The sequence below is a fragment of the Taudactylus pleione genome, unplaced genomic scaffold (assembly GCF_031769625.1).
Source record: "Taudactylus pleione unplaced genomic scaffold, aTauple2 ptg000019l, whole genome shotgun sequence".
NCBI classification, from domain to species: Eukaryota; Metazoa; Chordata; class Amphibia; order Anura; family Myobatrachidae; genus Taudactylus; species Taudactylus pleione.
In genome coordinates this window covers 19,006,030-19,030,603 of record NW_028284421.1, presented here as the reverse complement: position 1 = coordinate 19,030,603, position 24,574 = coordinate 19,006,030, and the positions used below count along the sequence as shown (strand labels likewise).

General features: G+C 41.3%; 1 protein-coding gene across 1 annotated transcript; it reads right to left on the bottom strand.

Moving 5' to 3' along the window:
- Nucleotides 1–6,138: 6,138 nt before the first annotated feature.
- Nucleotides 6,139–22,987, bottom strand: LOC148540379 (cathepsin L-like proteinase). The gene is made up of 8 exons (XM_088443578.1): nt 22,955–22,987; nt 19,801–19,904; nt 18,047–18,189; nt 16,459–16,650; nt 13,826–14,008; nt 12,598–12,757; nt 7,152–7,269; nt 6,139–6,360 (listed from the first exon to the last, which is right to left on the bottom strand). The coding sequence occupies exons 2-8, from the start codon at nt 19,901–19,903 to the stop codon at nt 6,258–6,260; spliced, it is 1,002 nt and encodes a 333-aa protein (XP_088299704.1). The 5' UTR covers nt 19,904; nt 22,955–22,987; the 3' UTR covers nt 6,139–6,257.
- Between the last annotated feature and the right edge of the window lie 1,587 nt (nt 22,988–24,574).

Sequence of the window (24,574 nt, the reverse complement as noted above, 5' to 3'; positions counted from 1 at the left end):
GGATAATTGTGTATCTGACACTAATGAGGAAGATGATGATGATGAATGTATTGCACAAGAACAAGATGATAAAATTCAGGAGGATAATGTTGTTTGTGTCGAAATAAGTCAGTCATCAGTGGCAGGACTTCATGACAGTGATTAGAAAAAACGGATTGTCATGCCTGGGCAAAAGACCAAAAAAGCCACCTCTTACATGTAGACATATTTTTACCCAAATCCTGACAAAATTTGTCAAGGTATCTGTACCATTTGTAGTGCTAAAGTAAGTAGAGGTAGGGCCATCAACCATCTAGGTACCTCGGCAGTGTTGGACTGGTGCATGACGGGCCCACAGGGGGAATGCATTGGTAGAGGCACACTGAAGGGAGGTAGCGCAAAGCTGAAAGAGTGTGGCTAGCTACCAGAGGAACATAAGTAAAATAAGAAAACAGCACAAGCCCAGAGCCAAATTAAGAATAAAAATAACAACAATAACACTGAAACTGGTATACTGGTAATAGTTTAAACCCAGATAAGTAATAATTTTTACATACAGACTCCAGAAGGGATAGAGATTAGATGCTTTGGGTCCCTGGAAGTTCATCTAGAAAGACTGCATGACCTGATTAAGGAATCTGGCAGCCCTAGGCTAATACACTCTGCACCCCCCAAAAATAAAAAATAAATAGCTTACTGTATATTTATGTATATAATGTACCTCCCAACTGTCCTTGAATGTAGAAAAAATCAAGCCAATCACTTACATTTGTGACTGCCCCTCTAGAATCAGTTGGCAGACTTATCCACTCTCTCCTACCTGTTTTTAAGCTCAGTTACTGCCTGTCTATAGTTTGTGAAGTTGGGGCATGTTTGGGAAAAGGAATAGGTACAGTGAGCAGGGGCGTATCTACCCATTGGCCAGGATGGCACTCGCCAGGGGCGCCGACCAAAGGGGGGGCGCCATCCGGCAGTGCCACCAGTAGCCAAGGGGTGGACATGTCCCCCAGCCCCACAAGTGTAGGGCAGACCGCAGTGATAGCGGTCTGCCCTACACCATTTACAAACACACAGCCGCCAGCGGCGTCTGTGTGTGTGTAATAGCAGCCAGCTAATGAGAGTCAGACAGACTCTCATTTGCTGCTGCATCGTCCGCGGAGGGAGCCGGCTGGAGCTCACTAATGAGCTCCATGTGCCGGCTCCCCCCGCAGTGATGGGAGAGACGTCATACGTCATGACGTCTCTCCCATGCAGGAGAAGAGCGGGCCAAGACTCAGAGCGGACAGCGGCGGTCGCGTCAGGAGCGGGGACCAGGTAAGTTGAATTTTTTTTTTTGTTCTTTGTGTGTGTGTTTGTGTGTGTAAGCCTGGCACTACAGGGGGGCACTGAAATAGGGGGTGGCAGCTACTGGGGGCACTTTATGGGGGGGTGCCTGTTACTGGGGGGCACTGTATAGGAGTGGCCACTACTGGGGGCAATTTATGGGGGTGGCCACTACTGGGAGCACTGTATAGGGGTGGCCACTACTGGGGGCAAATTAGGGGGTGGGTGGCCACTACTGGGGGCACTATATAGGGGGGACTACTACTGGGGGCACTGTATAGGGGGGATTACTACTGGGGGATTACTATTGGGGGCACTGCATGGGGGGGGCGCCAGTCCATTACATTGCCAGGGGCGCTTGGATCACTAGATACACCCCTGACAGTGAGTAAACTCTATAGGCCTCTCTTCTCCCAACCAGCCTTGTCATTAAAGCAATAGCGCCACCCCGTGCAACCTGACCTATGATAAAATTAATAGTATTAAAATGTGTTAAATATTCATATTTCACCCCCCCAAGCAATCCAGACATTAAAAGAAAAATATGTTTTTCCCAGAACCAGCACCCACCCTCAAGTATTGACATGATGCCATGGGTTTAGGGGGCAGGGATGGCATAGAGTGCAATGCCACTCTTTTCCACTACTGGTACTCCAATCACCTGTTCTTGCCTTGGGCTTGTGATTTGCTAGTTGGAGAAGTATATTAACTTATTCATTAATTATCAAATTCTACTAGGCTATTACTTTGACTTGAATCGCCTGTGCTGGCCTTGAGCCTGTGATTTGCTGGTTAGAGAAGTTTCTTAACTTATTAAATATTTATAAACTTTTAATTTTTACTTTCTACAATATCATTTTCTATTGGCCTGAGGCCTGTGATTTGCTGTTTGGTGTGTTGGTAATATTCAATTTATATTTTTTCTACTAGGCTTTATTTTTTCTACTAGGCTTTACTTTTAGGCTAATACTGTAGTTTTTTGATATGTGACACTTATATATCTTTGTGCATCTGAGTTTGTATACGAAGTTCAATGGAATTTGGTGTAAAAAAAAGTCAAAGCCGCTGCATCGTAGCGCTTCGTATAATGATACAGTTTCAGTCATGTCCAATTGCATCTAAGACACTTTTTTGGGGGTAAAAGGGATGTGAAAAAGAAGCTCGGCACAAGCCGTGTCGCATGGGACCTGGCGCACTGTGAAGGACTATTTAGTGCAACTGTAGCAATAATGTATGAGGACACATCTGTATATACTTAGAGACAGTGATATTTTCCTGTACCTCTCATTATCTATGTAATGTCATGGGCCAAAATTTATTTTTCATAAGATAAGTTTTATATTAAAGGCCCTTTTGAGTGCCCTTTTTCCAAATACTATATATATGTGTAATAAATAAATAAATAAATAAACCTAGAAACTGGCACTCAATACTTCATCAAAAAACTGGTGCTCGGTAATAAGTTAAGAATAAAGCAGCATACTCCCAATTGTTTCTAAACAAAACAAAAAGAAACAAACCAGCACACCTTCCAAATAGCAAAAAAATATCAAAACATTTATTTAGAGGCACATAATGCCCTCATGAGTGCCCTTTTTCCAAATACTAAATATATGTATATAATATATATATATATATATATATATATATATATATATAATTGATTTCTATAGCTCTACCCACAGTAGCTGAACCTATTTATACAGAAAAATAGCCCTGCATAGAGATATCACTTTCAATGCATCACTCTTACCTTGAGATGTATAACATTAATCCAATTAGTTGATGGATCTGAGGGGATTTGAAACTTTGGCAAAATTTAAACTGCTAAACTTTTAGTGGCATATTCAATTGCCAGCATACTTTTATGGGACTGGCATTCCGTACCCAACCCCTTACACACATACACACTAGGGTTAATTTTTGTTGGGAGCCAAGTAACCTACCAGTATATATTTTTTGGAGTGTGGGAGCACAGGGAGAATATAAAACTCCACACAGTTAGGGTCATAGTAGGGATCAAACTCACAACATCAGTGCTGTGAGGCAGTAATGCTAACCATTACAGCATCTGTGCTGTGTTCTAAAAAGTGACACCTGATAGGCCTTTTGGTAGACTCCAAATCTCCAACATCCAGTAATTTTGGAAAGGACCTAATCAACTACAGTAACACTACCTATGCCATATCATTCAATGGCACAGCACACAGCATTATGTGTACTGTAGGTCCTATCCATCTATTTTCACTTTTTCTCTTCTCGTATACAGCCTAAGCTTCTTATAATACCATGTCTATTATATAATATTCAGGATTACATTAATATTAATTTATGTGCTTTTTCGTAATGTTACCAGGTTTCATAAAAACTTTATCCAATTTGACCATTCTTTTGTCTCCTAATTTAGTGCGTACATTGTATTATGTACTGTACTGAGCCACAATAAAAATATTTTAGAAAAAAAAATAGTCCACAATAGTGGTGCAGAGAATTCAGTGCTAAATTAAAAAAAAGTCCATTCAGGCAATATCACAGGGATTTACTAAAAGTCCTTTGCAGGGACAGAGCTTGCGATAAAGCTCTGTCCCTGCGAATCCCCTCCGCAGCCTTATCACAGTATTTTTGCAAAAAATAACGTGACAAGTGCCTGAGCATGTGCCGACCAGCTGCTGCTAAGCCCCGCCCCCACCGCTAAGCCCCACCCCCATGATCGCGAACCCCCCTCTCTTAATTACACTTACACCGGTGATCGATGCTCCGGTGATATCCTCCATGGCTCCGGTCAGCTGACATCCAATCCTGCACTGGGACCCAGTCAGGTGATGATCTGGCCCCAGTGCCGGATTCGAGACCAGCTGACCGGAGGGAGGACATCACCGGAGCACCGATCACTGGCCCTGGACTCTGGTAGGTTTTTTTTTTTACTAATTTCTTTTTCTTTTTTTTACAGTGTATCAGCGTATGGCCTGTTTCGACCACACAGCTGATCACTGGGGCCGGCTCCGGACTCTGCTCTGCCTGTTTGAGCAGAGCAGGAGTCCAGTAACCAGGTGGCGTTATTATCACAGGGCTTTCCCCGGTATTTTTTCACAATTTATTTTTAGTAACTTTGGCCAGATCACATTTCCCATTTTCACGAATTCTACTCCAATTGACAAAAATAGAATAGATCTGTGGTGCTGCCCCTTAAATTGTTCAGTCTCAAGAGTAGGTGGTACTACTGGAAATCTTTTTCCTCCTTCTAACAATATGTGTCACTATACTCCTTTTTAGCAAGCAGGTGGCAGCTTAGTCCTTGAAAATGCTGATTGGTAGGTCGGATAATCTAGGAACAAAGGGGGGAACAAGGACATGCGTCTGATAGTGTAGTAGTTAAAAATACCATGAATTAAATGTATATATATTCATATGCGCGTACCATAGATATACTTGTATGTTAAGCATATAAGGAAACAATCCTTAGATCGCAGTCAAAAGGGTTCCACGTCAGACGTGACCTTCAGCTTATATTTCTTCGCCCAGGAAGTCACCGACCAGATAGCTACAACCTTATTGGAGCAGAATAATTTGCTTCCATTGTGTGGTATATTTTTTTAAATATTCAGTTTTAATATACAAAAATACACATATCACCCACAAAAACAACAAGAAAAAGTAGCTTATCTTGTAAGTCACAGCGATCAATTCCTGTTGGGGTACCTCCAGGTACAGTTAGTATGAGTCCATTCAAAAGTCATATAAGGTAGGTATAGATGATGTGTAGGGATGGTGTATCTAGCCACGCAGCTGATCACTGGGGCCGGCTCCGGGCTCTGCTCTGCCTGTTTGAGCAGAGCAGGAATCCAGTAACCGGGGAAGACTCTGGATAACGCCACCTCCAGGTGGTGTTATTATCACAGGACTTTCCCCGGTATTTCTTCACAATTTATTTTTAGTAACTTTGGCCAGATCACATTTCCAATTACAATTATGGGAAATGCGATCTGCTTACTAAATATAAGTGATAATTAGGGCTTGGAGTAGAATTTTACGAATTCTACTAATTTTACGAATTCTACTCGAATACTAAAATAATGTGAAAAGGGTGGATGTATTCCTTGAGCAATACACATATGGTATGCCATCATGTCCTGTGGTTAACTGTAGATTCAGCACTCTCACAGAATGAGATTGCTATCACTCACAAAATGGTGGAGCTGCTAAATCACAGAAATGAGTGCTCATTGGAATACACACATGCAGTCTATGCAACTGAGGTCTGAGCAGAACAGACCTCACTAATATGCAGAGCAGAGTCAAAATTTCTATTTTATTGAGTTTTCTATTTTTTTTAGCATTAGGAAGACTGATACTTAGTGTAGCCACAATTGCATGGATGTAATTTTAGTGCCTGTTTGTAAACCAAACTATCACATTATAATCATGTTACCATACCAAATATATAAATTGTTTGCTGATCCTCTCATCTTATACTAGTGTGTATTTCTAGTTTTTGTCTATTAATACACAGTCTTGTTTTATTACTGTGTTTACAAATTGTAGAGTGCTGCAGAATATGCTGGCACTATATAAGGAAATGTTTAATATTTGTTATTAATAACAATTTTTATTATTAATAATAATAACAATAATAATAATCATAAAAAATAATCACAATTATAAGCTTTCCAACCAAAATACTTCTACTTAGCCATAATAAGGAGCTCCACCTTCCCATAATTAGTTTAAAGCCGTGTACTGTATTTTTACCAAAACTCTTCTAAGAGATATTTGCACAAAAATATAAGTTCAAACATTTTCAAACTTGCTTATGAATCTTTATTTATAAATGTTGCTACAGAAATAAAGACTACAATATAAGTACTGTAGACATGGTTACAAAGACTTTCTTTATAAAACAGGGGGTTATTCCATATAGGTTTCTGTTGATTCTTCAATGATGAGACTCTAGGAAACTAGTGTACCAAATCCACAGAGGCTGCCATCGTTGTTATACCACACTGATTAATGTTACGCCTCATCTTTGCATAGCCATTATCTCCCCACTCCTTGCCCCAGCTGTGTCAAAAGTGAAATAAAAACAGACAATATATTATTTTTAATACAACAGAACAAGCATAACAAGTAATATAAACTTTATAATTCATAGTCTCCCTCCTCTGTGACTAACTTTGTATGAATATATCCATACACACAGCAATTCTGAAAGCCAACAAGGTCATGTTAGACTAAAAAACCTGCAAGCATGTGACAACACGACTAGAGATTCCTATCAACATCATACTGGGATCAATCAGATGCTGATCAAGACTGGTCAGTTATCATCTGTTTACATTGACTATTCTATAGGATTTTTGGTCCATGTGTGGAATAACCATACATACCTCTGTAACTTAGACACAGATATGTATGGCCAAAATTAGCAAATATCCAGCCCCATTATTGGCACCTGACAGGGTATGTCACCTTTAACCAGAATTAACTTCAAAACAATCTACATGTCTAGGGTCAGTTTCTTCATATTGAAGCAGGGTGCACACATATTGTTGAGCAATATTGATGCTATGCTTTGGAAAGTTCCCTTATAATAGAATAAAGACAGTGAATCAAGTTTTATTGTATGTTATTAACTTTAGGCTATGTGTCTTATTACTGTAATAAGGTATTTAACAATTTGGCACACGCTAACATTTTAATAAGTTGTCTCATTTATTGTAAAATTGATTATAAGGAAACTTTTGAATTATTTGACAGAATTATTCATTTGAATCGTGTACTATTATCTGTCCCACGTTTCAGATACTACAAAAACCTGATTGCTGCTGTGACTATTACCATTTAGAACATACCTGTTCCTTATGATCCAGTAATCTATGTCCTCGTCCTCTTCTTCATCATGCTCTGTGCCATATCCCACAATAATGATAGCATGATTTGGCTGTTCGCTGCATTCACCAGTAAAGATACCTGATATAACAATGCATATTATTATCATTACTAGTATCATTTATTGATAAAACATATTACACAGTGCTGTACAGAAGAGTTGGGAATACAAAGAAACTATACAAATACACTGTAAATTCTTCTATGCTGGCTTCTTTGTCTATCTTTAGGTGATCATCTGCAAGACACTGTCCTTCACCTTCGCATTATTTGCCAGTGTATAATTATAATTGTACGTAATATGGTTCCGGAGATGTGTCTAGATGTTTCACTGCCTGATGCAGCAACTGAATTGGCACCATTCTCCTGAATGATACAAAAGGGGAAGATGTACTAAGCCTTGGAGAGAGATAAACAGGATGGAGATAAAGTACCAACTAATCAGCTCCTGTCATTTTATAGGTTGTGTTTGAAAAATGACAGCTCGGTGCTGATTGGTTGGTAGGCTTAGTACATAGACCCCAATCTCTCTCCCCTTTATCAATCTCCAAGGCTTAGTACTTCTCCCCCAAACTGCCAATTAAAGGACCACTAAATTCCAAGGGAGCAATTAAATTAGACAGGAAGGGATGTGAGTTGCTGTTGCAACAGTAGCTCAACTGATCTATTTCCTTGTGAACTTTTGTCCGCTGCCTTATGGGGCTGCAAATGAAAATCTGTGAGTCTGCAGCAGGGGTTAAAGTGGACCGGAACGGGGCAGAACTGCATTCCGTCACTTCTATTTGGAGACGGAACCAGTTCTGCTTCCTCTGACCCACCTTAGCCCGGCACTGCAATGAGGCTGCATTTGCCGGGCGCCAGCTGAGATTTTGTTACCAGCGGGCGCCCGGCTCCTTTCCCGCAGCGGCTCACTCTTGAGCTCTGGCTTCTGGCTCGCCTCCCCCCATGGGCACTATGTATGGGAGAGACGTCATGATATCTCTCCCATAGTTCAGAGGACTCGGAGCAGCCAGGTGGACCGGAGGCATGCAGGAGCGGGGCATTACTACAAGGGGCACCACTCCTTGGGGGCACTGAATAAGGGCCACCATTACTGGGGGAACTGCATAAGGGGCACCACTACTGGGGGCACTGCATAAGGGGCACCACTACTGGGGTCACTGAATAAGGGGCACTACCACTACTGGGGGGATTGCATAAGGGGCACCACTACTGAGGGCACTGCATAAGGAGCACTACCACTACTGGGGCCACTGCATAAGGGGCACTACCACTCCTGGGGGCACTGCATAAGGGGCACCACTACTGGGTGGACATTGCATTTGCATAAGGTACACTACTGCTGTGGGCATTATGTAGAAGGAGCACTACTGCTGTGGGCATTGTATAAGAGGCACTACTACTGTGCGCATTGTGTATAAGGGACACAAATGTGGGCATTGTGTAAAAGGGGCACTGCTGTGTGTCGTACATGAATAAGGGACACTATTATGTGCAGGGCTGTAGAGAGCCGAGGTGGGCCCAGGTACAGAGGGGGTATGGCCTAATCGCAGGAGGTGTGGCCACGCCCCCTCGAGCCCCCCCCAAAAGTTTTGCAGCGCCGCGGAGGGGGGCGCTGTAAGCCCCTCAGCCCGGCGCAAAGCCAGGGGGGGGCGCGATCAGTGTGGTCATTCCCCCTCCACAGGCAAAGGAGACTGCTGTGGCTGCTGCTCAGCAGCCACGAGCAGTCCTCCATTGCAGCTCAGCAGCCACGAGCAGTCCTCCACTGCAGCTCAGCAGCCACGAGCAGTCCTCCACTGCAGCTCAGCACACGCTGTGTGCTGGGCTGCTGAGAGAGAGAGAGAGAAGGGAGGGGGGAGCGGCGCTAGACCCTTGCCCCCACTGGGCCCCTCAGGAAGCCCGGGTAATCTGTACCCGCTCCCCCCCCTCTCGGCGCCCCTGACTATGTGGTGTAAGGTGAATCAGGGGTGAATCAAGATTGTGCTACTGTGTGGTGCAATTTGAATTGAAAATACTATTGTGTGACCACACCCCTTTTTTCAAGACCACGCCCCTTTGTCAGTGCGCGCTTTCCCTTCTTTAAAAAAAGCACCGTGGGTGGGGGGGGGAGGGAGTTCCACTACTTCTCTAGGACCACTTTAAATACTGGTCCGCGGTACTGTAAGTGTAGCATAGAGCTGCACTTACTCGCATGTAATTGAATCGACCGCCATTATTGAAAAGTTCAACAATGAACCAATACATTGCTGTACATTACCATTTTGTTCCACTGTAGCTCTGTTAAATAGTAACGTGGGATGCCATTACATTCAGCAGAAGCCCCTCACAAAGCTTTAAGATATTGTTTTATATATGTTAAATTAAAATGCCGTGACCTCACTAATCCATGTGCAATATAAATAAATCAGTTTACATAATACATTTGTGCTGAGTAAACCTGAACACTTTTAAGTTTCAATCTGCCTTGCTAGTTAGAATAACAGCCCCTACCACTTCTAATAAGGTAACCTGCTGCATAGGAGCAAATGGGCCTGATTCAGAGGTGGACGTAGTGCAGATTTCAGTCACAAGCGGACGATATTTTCAGTCTGTGCATGTCACAATGGTCTTGCGATAGCGGTTGCACTGTGGATTAGGACTCACAGGTATTGACAGACAGCGACTGTTAGGGGGAGGTACCAGGGATGTAGACTGTAGCAGCCAGTTACTGAATCTTCTTACGCAGTGCTTCTGACCAGTGGAGACACCAGAGGTGGGGCTGCAGCGCAGTCCAAAATTCAAACAGGGGAGCCACACCAACTGCCAGTAGTTCCTAGCTAGTGATGTTTGGCGGCAGTTGGTGTGCATCCCCTATTTGAATTTTGTACTGCCCTGCAACCCTACCTCTGGAGCCGCCACTGGTTCAGACCCCGATGTATTTCTTGTGATGGACATTCTGAGTAACCATAGGGTTGCTCAGAGGTCCAATGTGCAACCACCATTGTTCATCCGATGTTGCATCTTTGTACGCAAGTGGCAGATGTGAGAAGCCAGCGGTGGGCATCTCTCTACACATGCTTGTGTCTACGACATTTGCATAACTTCTCAGATCTGCTGTGTACAAAGACATAGCAGTGATGGACTTTGTGTCCACCTGAATAAGGCCCCATGTCTATATGAGGGACATATTTCCCACTATGACCTTAACTGTGTGGAGTTTGTATATTCTCCCTGTGCTTGGGTGGGTTTTCTCTGGGTACTTTGGTTTCCTTCCACACTCCACAAATATACTGTAGGTTAATTGGCTTCCAACAGAACAAAACATTATCCCTAGTGTGTGTGTATGTGTGGTAGGGAATATATGTTGTAAACTCCACTGGGGCATGGACTGATGTGAATGAACGAATATTCTCTATACAGAGCTGCGGAATATGTTTATGCTATATAAATAACAGGTAATAAATATATAATAAATAAATATTTAGTTGAATAATAACACTCTTTGGAAGAAGGGAAAATGAACACCTTGTTAGTACTGAAATATATGGTAAGCATAGTAATCGGGAAACCGATGGTTTTAGTGAATGGAGTATGCAAGGTAAGTATTTCATTTTTATTTTAAGATCTTCATTCAAACCCAAAACTATTTTGTTTTGTGTCTAATTAGTTTTTAAGTATAAACCATTCATTTATTGTAGGCACATATTTATTTTTTAGCACAGTAACACACACAGCTTAAAAAATATTAATGTTAAATACTAGATTTATTGCTTTTTAAATAAATAAATTTTGCTGCTCCAGTAACTTGCTGCCTAAGGGCCTGATTCCTAGACAGATGCAATTCCTAACATGATATGACTTTGTATGTAACAACTATGTGAAAATATGTGAATAACGCAGCCGCCTAGGTGTCTTTACAAATCCATGCGATTGCCATTGGCCACAGATCAGCCAATTACCAAACTTCTCAGTAACCCTATGCATACTCAGACTGGCTATCAGAACTGAGACATCAGAGCCTTTGCAAATGTGGGATTGCAGTCGCAGGCTGAGATATGCCCCCCAAAAACTGTTGTGACATGCCTGCCATCCCCTGTAGCTGCACACAAACAATCCCTGTCTGACAATCACTTTGCAAATAAATCCTTAGGTGACAACGCTAATACATCAAGACGCATGTGCTGTATGAGTCCGATGCATGTGCATTAAAACATCAGCCAACTGCAAACATATCGGGTTTGCGACTATCTCTGAATCAGTCCTACATGCTGGAGAAAGGCGGCATATATCCAAGTAACACAAGAATGAGTGATGATCACTGTCACTCCAATCACAGCTCATTTACCAACATCCAGATCCCTTTTACTCCAGCTTATTTACAATGTAAGGCCAGCATTTTCATATATGATGACAGAGGCAATATCAACTTATCAAGTCATGTCACTGGGAGGAGAGAGTTTTAAGTGTACACGAAAATTTCACATAATAAAATAACCAAATCCAATAATTTAAAATAACATTAAGCACAGCAAGGGAAACACTAATATCATTATACACATTGTACAGTACTTTAAGATGTTTGCGCAGAGGAATTCACCATCTGATAGGTAAAGCCAAGGATAAACATAGGATTTCATACCCTTCCCATATAGAAAGTATATTACAACAGAACCACAAATGAATTATTTATAATAAGTAAAAAATATTGAATTTGTTTTACATAGTAGCTGAAATATTTGCCTTATGTATACACTCTGTAGCCAAACTTGTTTTTACTAATCTGTAAATGAGTGAAAAAAAAGAAAAAAATTTGTATACTACCTGTATAAGTGCGTGGAGTCTCTGAAATGTCTCACTAAGTTAATAATTAAAAAGGTTATGTTTCAACCATGGTCAATCAATAACAAAGGTACACCTAAATCAATAACAAAGGTACACCTAGTTATCATGTCAATAGTCTATTTCTTAAAATCAACTTCTGGCAAAAATGATGTCATCACGTTGGTATGCAGTGACAACTGGTATGAACCCTGACCCCTCCCACCAGTATCAAGTGATTCATGGGAGATAGTGAGGGCGCTGTAATAGAGAGAGACAGTCGGGGAGAGTGAGAAGGATGAGAAGGAGAGGTGGGGAGAAAGAGCTGGGATGGCAAAGAGTAAAGGGATTAGAGGACAGAGAGGGAAGAGAGAGATGAGAGAAAGGCAGGGAGAAAGTATAGGCAGGAGAGAAAAGGTGTGGTGCTGGAGACACAATGCAAAAAGCCAGACAATGTCCGGCCTTAAAGAAAGTATTTCATATTTATATGGAATCAGAACAAATTGTGTAATGTTAATAAAATGTGGGGGCGAGTTCATCTTTATATAAATACAGAGTTAGGTAAACTAAGTAAAACAAGGCTATAATTATCTCTTACACAATGTAACTTACCATTATTGTACAACATAAAGTCCTCACTTGCATCAATTCCAATTGTAATAGGTCCATCTAGTGCCACAGACGATGCCATATTGTCTTCTCCAGGCAGAACGTAGTATTTACTCACATTAACTAATACTGCTTCATCAGGTTTGTATAAACAGGTAAATTTCTGAGCAGGATAACATAGAAAGCATGTGATTAATCAGCTAATATATTCCCTATATAAATATTTAGCAATATGTTAATCCACAGCAGTGACACAGATGGTGCATGAAATGCCTATGTAAGACGTCCAATAATGGCAGGTGTACCAGGTTTCTTAGGGATGAGACGCTAATGATGATGAGACCAAACAGAGTATACTTGAAACTACAATATTTATAAATGCATTCAAAAAGAATAATAATGTGTTATGTGACTGGTTTTGTTACCATTGTTAAGTAAAATAAAAACAAAGTAGAGAAGAGAAACTGGGATTTCCTTTTAATTATTAAACCCTTAATGGATAAAGCAGCTGTGGGTTATGGCAGCCCCATCTTACATAACAGCTTTACAATGTATAGTTAACTCTTTTATGTTTGTTTAAAACTCTGTTGCTCAGTATATGTACTGATCTTTTTCTAAGCTGAATAGGTCTGGTGGGTTTATTTGCTAAAGGTCGATTTTAATTGATATTTATCGGTTTAAAATCGATCAAAATCAGTCAACATCGATGTTATGTTTCTGGGGCTAGATCACACATTTACTAAAAGACAATTTTTTATTTGTTTTTTAAGTATTACTAATTGTGTGATTTAGGCCCAGAAACACAACATCGATGTTGATCAAACGCAACCTTTCATAAATATACACCTAATTGTGGAGCTTTTGTGAATGCTACTTTCCTGTCGGTATGCATTCAGTAAGTCGACATTCACTACGCTGAATGTAATGATGTCAACATGGTTAAAATGTCGACATCTGGCAAATGTTGACCAGGACAAAATAACATTACAGTTAGGGGTACTGGTTATTGTTAGGGGTTGGGGTTAGATGTTGACATTGCAAACATGTTGACATTATGTCAATGTCGACATGTTACAAGTCGATATGGTATCTGTAGACATGATGAACATGGGCCAGGGGCCTCCATATTGACCCACTGTACAAGTACATACTCTCAACACAAAGCTCTATTTATAAATTGATTAATAATTCTATTATCTGTATGATAAATATTAAAATGAAATGATCCTACCTTTTCTGAGTACTCATAATCTTTGTCCAGCATGACTCCATATTGTGCTACATAATTCATAGCATTTACTGGAAATCCTCCACAGCAGCCCTCATCTTCACTATCACAGTCTACAAGCTGCTGCTCGCTCAGCACAAGTAGCTCCTTATTCTTGATACAATAATGTGACTCAATCACACCCACCTTAAAACATACATTTTAGATTTTAGTAAATCTTTGATATGATATTACATAGGGGAAAAGCAGTTAATATTCACAGGTATCTTTCATCACTGGTTGCAAAGACATTTTTTTGCGTACTGTGATCCTATGGACAAGAGAACTGTGTGGAAAACATTACTTTAAAAGTTTGCAGTTTTGGTAGTTCCACTGCATTATTATATTACTATTGTATAATTGTATACATGCGCAGGATCTGTACTGTGCAATTGCCGATCGGTGTCTGCGACGGCGGTCACAGTGTCCCCTAAGCCGCAGCATGATTTTGGGGGCAGGGAAGGGGTGGCGACGGTCAATGTCACAGTAAAGGGGGCATGTCAGCCCAGTTTTCTGGGTGTGCCGAGGCCAGTGTCTGCTTCTTCCAACCCAGCTTCACTGGCCCCGGCTGCGTGAATGGCACGGCCATCCTGAGTAACCTGAGCGTTACTCGGATGACATGTGATCTGATTGGACACAGCAGTGGATCACAGAAGCCAACAGGAGGCGTCTATTTACACAAGAATATGAAGGCGCAGCAGCGATGCACTTAGCGTACAACTCTGTATTAGACTCTATATATTTTTACTCTAACATAATAATTCAGGTGATTTACTTCATAGACATTGGCATGTTTCCCAGTGTCTGGTAATCCATGCTCTCATGTAACTAAATGTATTTATGGACCTGATTCAGAGGTGGATGCTAGTCCCAGCATGACTGATTCTTTTTACACAGTGCAGCATCCAGTATATGCTAATGCTGCACTTGATGGAATACCTACAGACACCCACCAGCAGTATCTCTAATCCACTGCTTTGCATAAAAACTTGCACCATTGATGGCAGATCCGGCGCACCATTGGAAATTATAGCAACCCTATGGTTGCTCCTCCCTAACCTTATGGTGTTCTCTAAAAATAGCATTCATAGCAATTTCCAGATTTCTGTCATTAGTTTTTCTAGTAACCAACAAATTGTTTTTATTTATTTTTTGTATTTCCTCTCCAGTACCACAATATCTCAATCTACCTCCTGTACAGTAATGAAGAAGAGAAGAAAGTTTGGAAAACTTGAATAATATAAACTAGGAAAATGTAAGTTATGTCTTTATTTCAATTTGCTTTCATAGTTACAGTAAATATGACCATCTAATGGCCATCTAGGTGGGAATATGATGACACTTTCCTTTTAAATTGTTCCTTTACAACATCACTTCCATGCAGTAGGTTCTCCTTTCTCCACTCTCAGACGTACTAAAGTTTCTTGTAGAGAATACTGCTCTAGGTATCAAGTAATTAGAGAATGCGACATTATCTTATATTGGGGATGACCGCACGTTAGGTCAGCTCTGTGCCCTACCTCCCACATAATTATCCTCCCACTGTCACAAGCCGCTGTCGTAGCTTGTTACCTTCTCCTGCTGCACCTGTCTGCCTGGTCACGAGGCAACGTGGATGCCAAACTGGGATGGCGACTGCAGTTACTGGGAGACCAGCACGCCAGGCAGCCACAGGTACTGCTGGTACTGCTGGATGACGTGCAATATCCCAGCTGCCTACATTCTAGCAATTTATGTACCTGCCTCTCATTGGTGGAGGATCTTTTATTACTCTGTCTGTACCGGTGCCACGTCGCTAGTTATAGATTACTCTTCATGTGTGAACTCTGGTCCATGTCGATCCTATTGTGATACTTATCAGCCAGTTCCCTGTAAGTATTTCATTTTTGTCCAGCCTAGCTTGTGTTTGTTTTCCGCTTACCATCTCAGCTTACAGCCGCACCGCATCAGCAGAATTCACCCCAGAGTGGCAAGTTCTATCTCATCAGCAACTACCGCTCATGTCATCTATCCAATGGACCTGCCTGCGGTCTCAAAACCTGTACCATCAAGGCTGCATCTCTGCCGGCAAGGCTGCACCTTGGCCATCAATGGCCACACCTCCCCCTCAAGGCCACATCCATACCATCAAATTTGCACCTCGGCCCTCAAGGCCACACCCCGGCCCTCAAGGCTGCACCTTGGCCCTCAAGGCCGCACCTCATCTCTCAAAGCCGCACCTCAGCTCAATAAGCCATATCCATTCTTACTTGTTCGCATCTATAATCCAGATCTCATCTCTGCGACCAAATCTGCACAGGGAATATCATCTTGATTTGCCCCTGCCTGAATCCACCACCAGCTGCTTAATACCAGCTGATCCCCAATATAGCCGTGTAAGCCTCTACTGCCCAGACAGACCAGGCAGCAACCTAAGTACCAGTGACTAGCTTTCTTACCTACCATCTCATAATATGTTCTGGTATATTTAACAGTATATATTTGTTTTATCTCCCTATTGTACATCGCATTTGAATGAAACAATGTTACAACTATCAAAAAGTAATTATTATATGCCTATGGTTAATTAAATCTGCTCAAATATAAAGTTGCATTACCGTTGCAAATGCCCAGCAGGAGCCACAGAATCCCCCTTGATTTTTAACCTCTGTCACACATTTTGAATCCCTCCAGTCAACTGAATCGGGTAAGTTAAGGTTTTTTGCATGTACTTGCACAGGAATATTTTTTTTGACCGATAAATTTTTTTTTGAAGACAGACAATTCCTGGATGTACGTTCTTCTGATGTCTGAAACAATAACATCTTATAGTAAATGACAGGTATGACCTACACCAAACATGCTAAATATATTAATAATGGATTATTATTATTATTATTTAGAAATGTTAGCTAACATATCCTTTAAAACAGCATCTACTTTGTTATGTATGTGTCAGTTATTCTACAATTACGACACACTTTATCTTTTTCCCAGGTAATTTTTTAGGGGGTGTGCTTTTACTAACTGTAGACCAGATTTGTTCAACATATGAAAAAAAGGCGTGCATATATGTGTATACTTTGCAGGCAAAATAATAATATCCTGTCAAATATATCTTATCTATGATCAGCGCTGGCTCCAGGCATGTTCCACCTAAGCGGCCGCACGAGGGCGCCACCTACAGAGGGCGCGCCGATTTTCTGCCGGCATCTTCCCTGGCTGTCACTGTCATGCCGGGCTCTGCTCAGCCCACCCACCCTGCTGATGCTGCTGCTGTGCTTTTGCCCTACCGCTGACACTGGAGGCCTGGAAGAGTTGAAGAGAGCATCCGTGGTGTGGAGGAGACGGTAAGTGAATGCCGCTCATGGGTCATCCCCCCATCACCTCATGGGCTGGCTGCTGGCACTGGCAGGCAGGCTGTGTGTGTGTGTGTGACTAATGTGCTGGCATGCCGCACCCCACCACATACATACAGCCTGCCTGTCAGTGCCAGCAGCCAGCCCATGAATAAAAAAAAACAATGCCGGAGTCTGAATGGATGCGCACGGCATCCATTCAGTGATGGGAGAGGGCTGGGGGAAGCCCAGCTAGTGAGGCTCCCCCCCAGCCTGACGTTATTTGGAGGCGTGCCATGCAGGCACGCCTCCAAATAACGTCACATAGGGGGCGTGCCCTATGGTAATTAGGCCACGCCCTATTTTTTAGTCGCGCGCTGCTTTGCTGCACCCCATTTAAGGGCGTCCTCTTAAGAGCCAGCACAGGGTGCTCCAACCCCTGGAGCCGGCTCAGTATATGATGCCTAGTGATGTTACCTTTGTCACATGACTTAATTTTGAAAGTGAAATGTCTAGATCCCTTTTAATATGGTCACAAATCTATTTGGAGGGCAGTAATAACCTTAATTTAAAAAAAACCCACACATTTTGGCGTACACCTATTTTCTCTATTGTGATTATTGCACATTTGGGCTGCAATGAGGGCTCATAACTTGGCCTTTTTGGGACACATAATTGTCAGTCAATGTGATACTTAATTGTGAGTCAAAAGCCAGGTCAATAGATAAAAGTGGATTATTGCATTATAGAGATGATATAGTCCAGCAATAGATAAGGTATTTAAAGTTGTCCATTCCTTTATACAGTGTAAATATATCAATGGATTTATAGTCTTTAAACTTTGGTTAAAAAAAACATATAAACTCACCATGTCTGCAAACTGGTTCATGGCCATCGTATACTTAGTGAGACCCTGGTCAAACAATTGATTGTGTTCCTGCACCTTATTCCAGGTTTCCTCCCAAGCTTTCCTCCGAAACAGCTCATCATGTACAGTGACATATTTCTTTTCTGCACAAAATGTATTAAATACAATCAGTAACTACAGGATTGTATCATTAGTGTCTCAAGATAATGATTACTTCATGCTTGATAGATATCTGTTAAATTCTGTGACTGTTAGAATGATAGTAAATCTAATTGACATATTTCATGAATGTTCTTGGTTTTGCATACTTACTGATGCTTAAAGTCATTACTATAATTAGAAATAGTGAAAGAGGTTGATTGCCGTAGAGTAATAATTGTAATGTTGTAATGTAATGCTGAATTATTAACATATACTGAAATATGACTGACTTTACATACTGTAAATATACTTTGGGAGTTTAAACTACTTCTTGCTCTATATAAAACTCTTAAAATACAAAGACTCTGGGCCTGATTCAGACCCTGTCGCAAGCGCTGAGCGCTCGCAACTGGGTCGATGGTGGCCCAGAGCGCATGCGCACGACGGAGCCGGCTCCGTCGTGCGCATGCGCGAGACCCGGATAGCGACGGGCAATCCGTCTTGTACCAAAGGGGGCGTGCTGTCGATGTTGAGTGACAGCACGCCCCCTTTGGTGGGCGAGCCGGGGGGGTGCCTGCCCAGACGGAGGCGTTCCCATGAGAACGCCTACCATCTGGGGGCGGCCCCACTGACATCACTGTTAGAGCCAAAATCTCTCTGGGGCTTGCGGCAACGAGACCCACAAGGGTCTCATCGCAAGCCCGATGGTCGCGATGGTCTTAACCATCGCGACCATCTTCCTGGCCGCTCGCTATAGCTGTGGGTGGTCACCCACAGCTATGCGAGTGGCCAGGAGGCCGTTCTAAAAAAAAAAAAAAGACCGGTCCTGATTCAGAGCGAGCTCTGTCAGAGCGACCGGCTCTGAATCAGGCCCACTGTTCACTCTTTATATCAAGAAATACTTTCTTGCTCCCATTCCAAACATTGATATTTATTCAACTTGACAAAGGACAGCCCTTAGACTTTAGACTTTATATGAGTGTTAGGAAACATCATACTCTGAGACCTATATGTACAGTATGTGCACTTTTGACCTTTATGCAGAAATTATTTTCTAGATCTCCTAAAGATATGTTTTTATTATTTTTTTTATTTTTTTGTTACCTTATATTACTTTTTATATATGTACCTGTACCTAGGTTGTTCTATTACAATTAATGCTTTATACAAATAATCCTATATGGAAATTGTTACGCATGATGAAATAATACATCTTTAGATAGAGAGTTTGGACTATAATATACACCTAATCCATCACTTTATAAGAATAGTATACTACCTATATTTGTATTGCATTTGTCTCTCACTGCACTGTATTTTTTGTCAACTACTCTAAATAAAGAGATTAAAAAAAAAATATTGTCTACTACTTTAAAGCTATTTTTGCACTTAAATATTAAGCTTTACAATATTTAGATACTCCTATACCCCATTAAGACACTCTACAATGATTTAGCGTATGACCCATAATACATACATATATTTGTTACAACCATTGCGCCAAGGTATCATCTATTTGATTACGTATTCTACTCTGGTAAGATAGGGAAACCTTCCTATTACACAGGCTCCATATTTCTGTCGCACACACAGACTATACATAAAAAAATTACCATATTTGGATTTCCATGCACTCCATTCTTGGTTAAGGACATGTGCAGCAGAGGCACCTATTATGACAGCAGACAAAATCCACAGTTGCTTATCCAAATGCATCCTACAAGTGAAATATTTACAGGAAATTTAAAACCAACATGTTAAATTATGTCACATTAAAGAGTATGTTTTGTTGTTAGTTAGATATTAATTTGAATATTCTTTGTGAATGATGAATGTTAGCTATGCTTTGCTAACTGACAGGTGGAGCATTGTTACATTTATTTATTTATTGATACAGAGTTTTTATGTTTTTTACTTTTTATGGTAGATAATATTTGTAACCTCAGCAAAATAAATATAGCACAATGATGTCACCATGTCACCTTAGCAAGTCATTATAGATGCAAATGCCAAATGTTTTCATGGTAATATATGATTTGGTATAAATAGATAATTTTACCACTGATAGGAAATTATTTGCCTATGAGATTGATTTTATTTAATATATCCCTTTTTGTGAAAAACATCAAAACAAAGGGCTCTGGGCCTGATTCAGACCCAGTCGCAAGCGCTGAGCGCTCGCAACTGGGTCGATGGTGGCCCACAGCGCATGCGCACGACGGAGCTGGCTGGGTCTCGCACCAAAGGGGGCGAGCTGTCGATGTTGAGTGACAGCTCGCCCCATTTGGTGGGCGGGCCAGGGGGTGGCTGCCCAAATGGAGGCGTTCCCGAGGGAACGCTTGCCGTTTGGGGGCGGCCCCACTGACATCACGAGTGATGTCAGTGGAGAGCTTCCGACTCTGTTAGAGCAGAAAGCTCTCTGGGGCTTGCGATGAATGAGACCCTACCACAAGGGTCTCGTCGCAAGCCCAATGGTCTCGATGGTCTTGACCATCGTGACCATCATCATGGCCACTCGCTATAGCTGTGGGTGGCCACCCACATCTATGCGAGTGGCCAGGAGGCTGCTTCAAAAAAAATTGCCCTGATTCAGAGCGAGCGCTCTTTCAGAGCGTCCGGCTCTGAATCAGGGCCTGAGGGCCTGATTCAGAGCCGTACACTCTGAAAGAGTGCTTGCTCTGAATCAGGGCTTCTTTTTTTTTTTTTTGGAGCGGCCTCCTGGCCGCTCGCATAGCTGTAGGTAACCACCCACAGCTATAGCGAACAGCCAGGTTGATGGTCGCGATGGTCAAGACCATCGCGACCATCAGGCTTGCAACAAGACCCTTGTGGTAGGGTCTCGTGGCCGCAAGCCCCAGAGAGCTTTCGGCTCCAACAGAGCTGGAAGCTCTCCACTGACATCACTTGTGATATCAGTGGGGCCACCCCCAAACGGCAAGCGTTCCATTGGGAACACCTCCGTTTGGCCGTTCACCCCCCTGGCCACCCACCGAACGGGGCGAGCTGTCACTAACCATCGACAGCTCGCCCCCTTTGGTGCGAGACCCGGAGCGACGGAGCACCCATCGCTAGCCGGGTCTCACGCATGCGCACAACGGAGCCGGCTCCGTCGTGCGCATGCCCAGTGGGAAAACATCGACCCAGTTGCGAGCGCTCAGCGCTTGTGACCGGGTCTGAATCAGGCCCTCTGTGTGCTAATGCTGCAACATAGAGAGTGCTCTGTTCTACTCAGAGGGGTGACATACTGTATGTAATACATATAACAAGAAGTGACATATGTAATACATATAACACAGAGTGACTCAAAAACAGAGCAAACTGATATCGGCAAACCCTGAGTGTACGTTGGTGCAGTGCAAAGGAGTGCGAGCAGGGTGACACATTGCACGGTAAGGATTCATCTCATTATAAGGCGTGACTCTACATCCGGCCATGTCACACAAAACCAATGTCCAGGTGCAAATATGAAGGAAACAATGAAATAATTTTTATTTTGCCATATATGCCTTGATAAATAGATCCCAATATATATATATACACAAAACTCATTACATTTACCTATACAGTTATGCAGTAATGTTGTGTCATCTATTTTTACTTATATTACACTATTCTCAACAAAGAGAGCCCACTATAAAATACTGTCTCCCACACCTATGTCATTGAAAGAAAATAAAATAATATGCAGGTTAATAACCCATACAGTCAGCGATACTATAAGGCAGCGTAACACCTGCTTGTGTCATATTGTCCTGTAATGTGATTATTGGAAAGTGACCTTAGACTGGAGAGGCTGACCAATAAGTAACAGGCGTTGTTCTGGATGAGTATGGTGCATGTTAAAATTATAGTGAGTACATTTGTTATAGCAATCAATAATGTAGGTCATTATTTGACAAACACTTGCTGTAAGTGTCACAACCTCCCAGTAAATGCACCTCAGGTAAAACAGAACAGAGTATTATTATGTACTCTAAGTGGGGGGCGTAACTCTTAATCACAGAGCCCACAGCAAACGTTTGAAAGGATCCTCTGTGTCTGCACCTCCAAATAAATGCTGCTCTGGAACCTGAGGGCCCCAACTCTGGTCTTCTGATCCTGCACATACATAGTAGTGAGACTAATAGCTTATATGGGGCCCCTCAACATCGCACCCAGTGTTGTGTCCTCTGACATAGCAGGTAATCTGCCCAGATCATGCATTGCCAGGCCTCTGAAACTTAGGCTTCATTCACATATATTTTTAGTGTATTTTGAACTGGTCCACATTGACATTGTAATACACTGCTGACAAAGTAACATATACTGTATATAGAGAGAGATATCAGCCATAGACCACAAATGATCAGTGCCCTTTCTTGGCCAAATGTCACAGATTTTTTACAGTGACTCTTAACGACATGTGAGCACAATTATTTTTTAGCAGGAAATGTTCTACAAAGTTCTGTTTCATTTATATTATATTTTAGAATAACTAATGTTTTAGTATAATTAATGTTCCTCCTACAATGTTCATTGTAATATGTAGTATACATATTTCTGTTTACATATAAGTTGCACAATCACTTCAGGACAAATGGATTCCAAGAACATATATAACAAACTATTATGTAACTTTTTACAGATGCAGTACAGTTTCCATTACTTATTAAATACTTCTTGATAGTGGTAATGAGTTTGTAATTTCTAGTAAAGTGTAAATAAGTATGCTTTCACACAGCAGAAAGAATGCTATATATTGAAAGTTCAATATCAAGTGGTACTGACCTGAATGATTGTGTCCAGCAGAAAGTGTTAAAGCTCTACAAGTTTAAACCTATATATATATATATATATATATATATATATATTGTACTACATACACATACACATTCACATGTGCTCTGTTCATGTTATCACCATTATCTCTCAACTTTCAGGACCACCGTACAATCAGATAACTGGAAACAGTTGAACCTACAAAGATGGGAAGATACAAGGTTTATTTTAGGGTATGTCAGTTAGAGGGAAAATAGTTATAATGGGGAATAAATATTACTAATTGACAAAGAGAAATATAATATACATGAAGACAATTATTATATTATTATACAATGATCTGTCTAAGTCTTTTTGTTTTAGATTAACTTGTATTTTAGGTTTACTGATCTGTTTAAAGAACAAGTCACTAATGGATTACAATCAATTATAAATGACCATGGTAATATTTAGGAAACAAGGCAAATGATAGCTGTAGTGACTTTATAAATACTGTGAAATTCCAGATCTTTGATAACACTGTAATATGCTTTTATTTATTTATTTATTTTATATTTTATTTTAACATTTCCAATTATGTCATAATTATAAAAACTCAAATTTATTTTGCTTGCCGGATTTGTATAATTGTTACATAATAACTTAAACTTGGTTTTAGTCTGTGAAGTTTTTAGTTCACTTAGTTTTTGTGATGCTCATCTAAAATTGCTATTTACAACATTTAACTGTAAAAAAAGACTTCATTAAGAAGCACTGCAAAACTGCGAAGCTGCTGTGCAAATTCTTGGTATGGTCCTACTTTAGCTCAAATGCATTCAGCTGTATGGGTGACCTCATGGACTTGCGGGTCACAATGGCAGTGTCAGCAGGATAAAGTGGGCAGATTGGAGGCATTTATTGAAAATTGCGAAGAAGCGCACAGGTGCGACTAGTTTTTTCACCGATTTGCAGATTTGATTTATTGTTTACACTAGAGGTTCCCAAATGCGACCCACAAGGCTCCCCAACAGTTCAGGATTTAGAGTTATCCATGGTTGAGCAAAGGTGACTTCATTAGTACCTCAGACAATTTGATTTAATCACCTGTAACCATGGCTATCTCTAAAACCTGAACTGTTGGGGAGCCTTGAGGACCACGTTTGGGAACCTCTGGCTACGCATTTGTATTTTCTTTTTCTCTTTGCACAAAGCTTGAATAGTATAGTTTCCTCAATGTAATAAAAAGCTTCAGGCATAGAAAAGTAGCATTCGTAATAAAACTGGATCAATGTCACACAAATCTTGTGAGTAATATTAGACATAAGGCTAAACCCAGCAGCGTTTTAAGATAAAAATACAAGCTGTAATGAATAAAAAGTTGCCAGAAGGATGGACTTTGGTACAACAGTTTTCCTGTTTTCACTATATATACTTTCCGGATATTTGCCAACTCACAGACGCAGGTACAAGTTGATGGGATGTTTGCAAAGATGGTGAATGAGGTGTGCATCTTCAGATGTGCTAGACAGACAGGTAGGCCTGCACATGGCACTGGCAATATTATAGAGAATAAACATTTTAGGATCCACACCTGCTATTCATCCTGTCATTGGTAACAATATGGATCGGGACAGCTGGGTCATGTTCAGC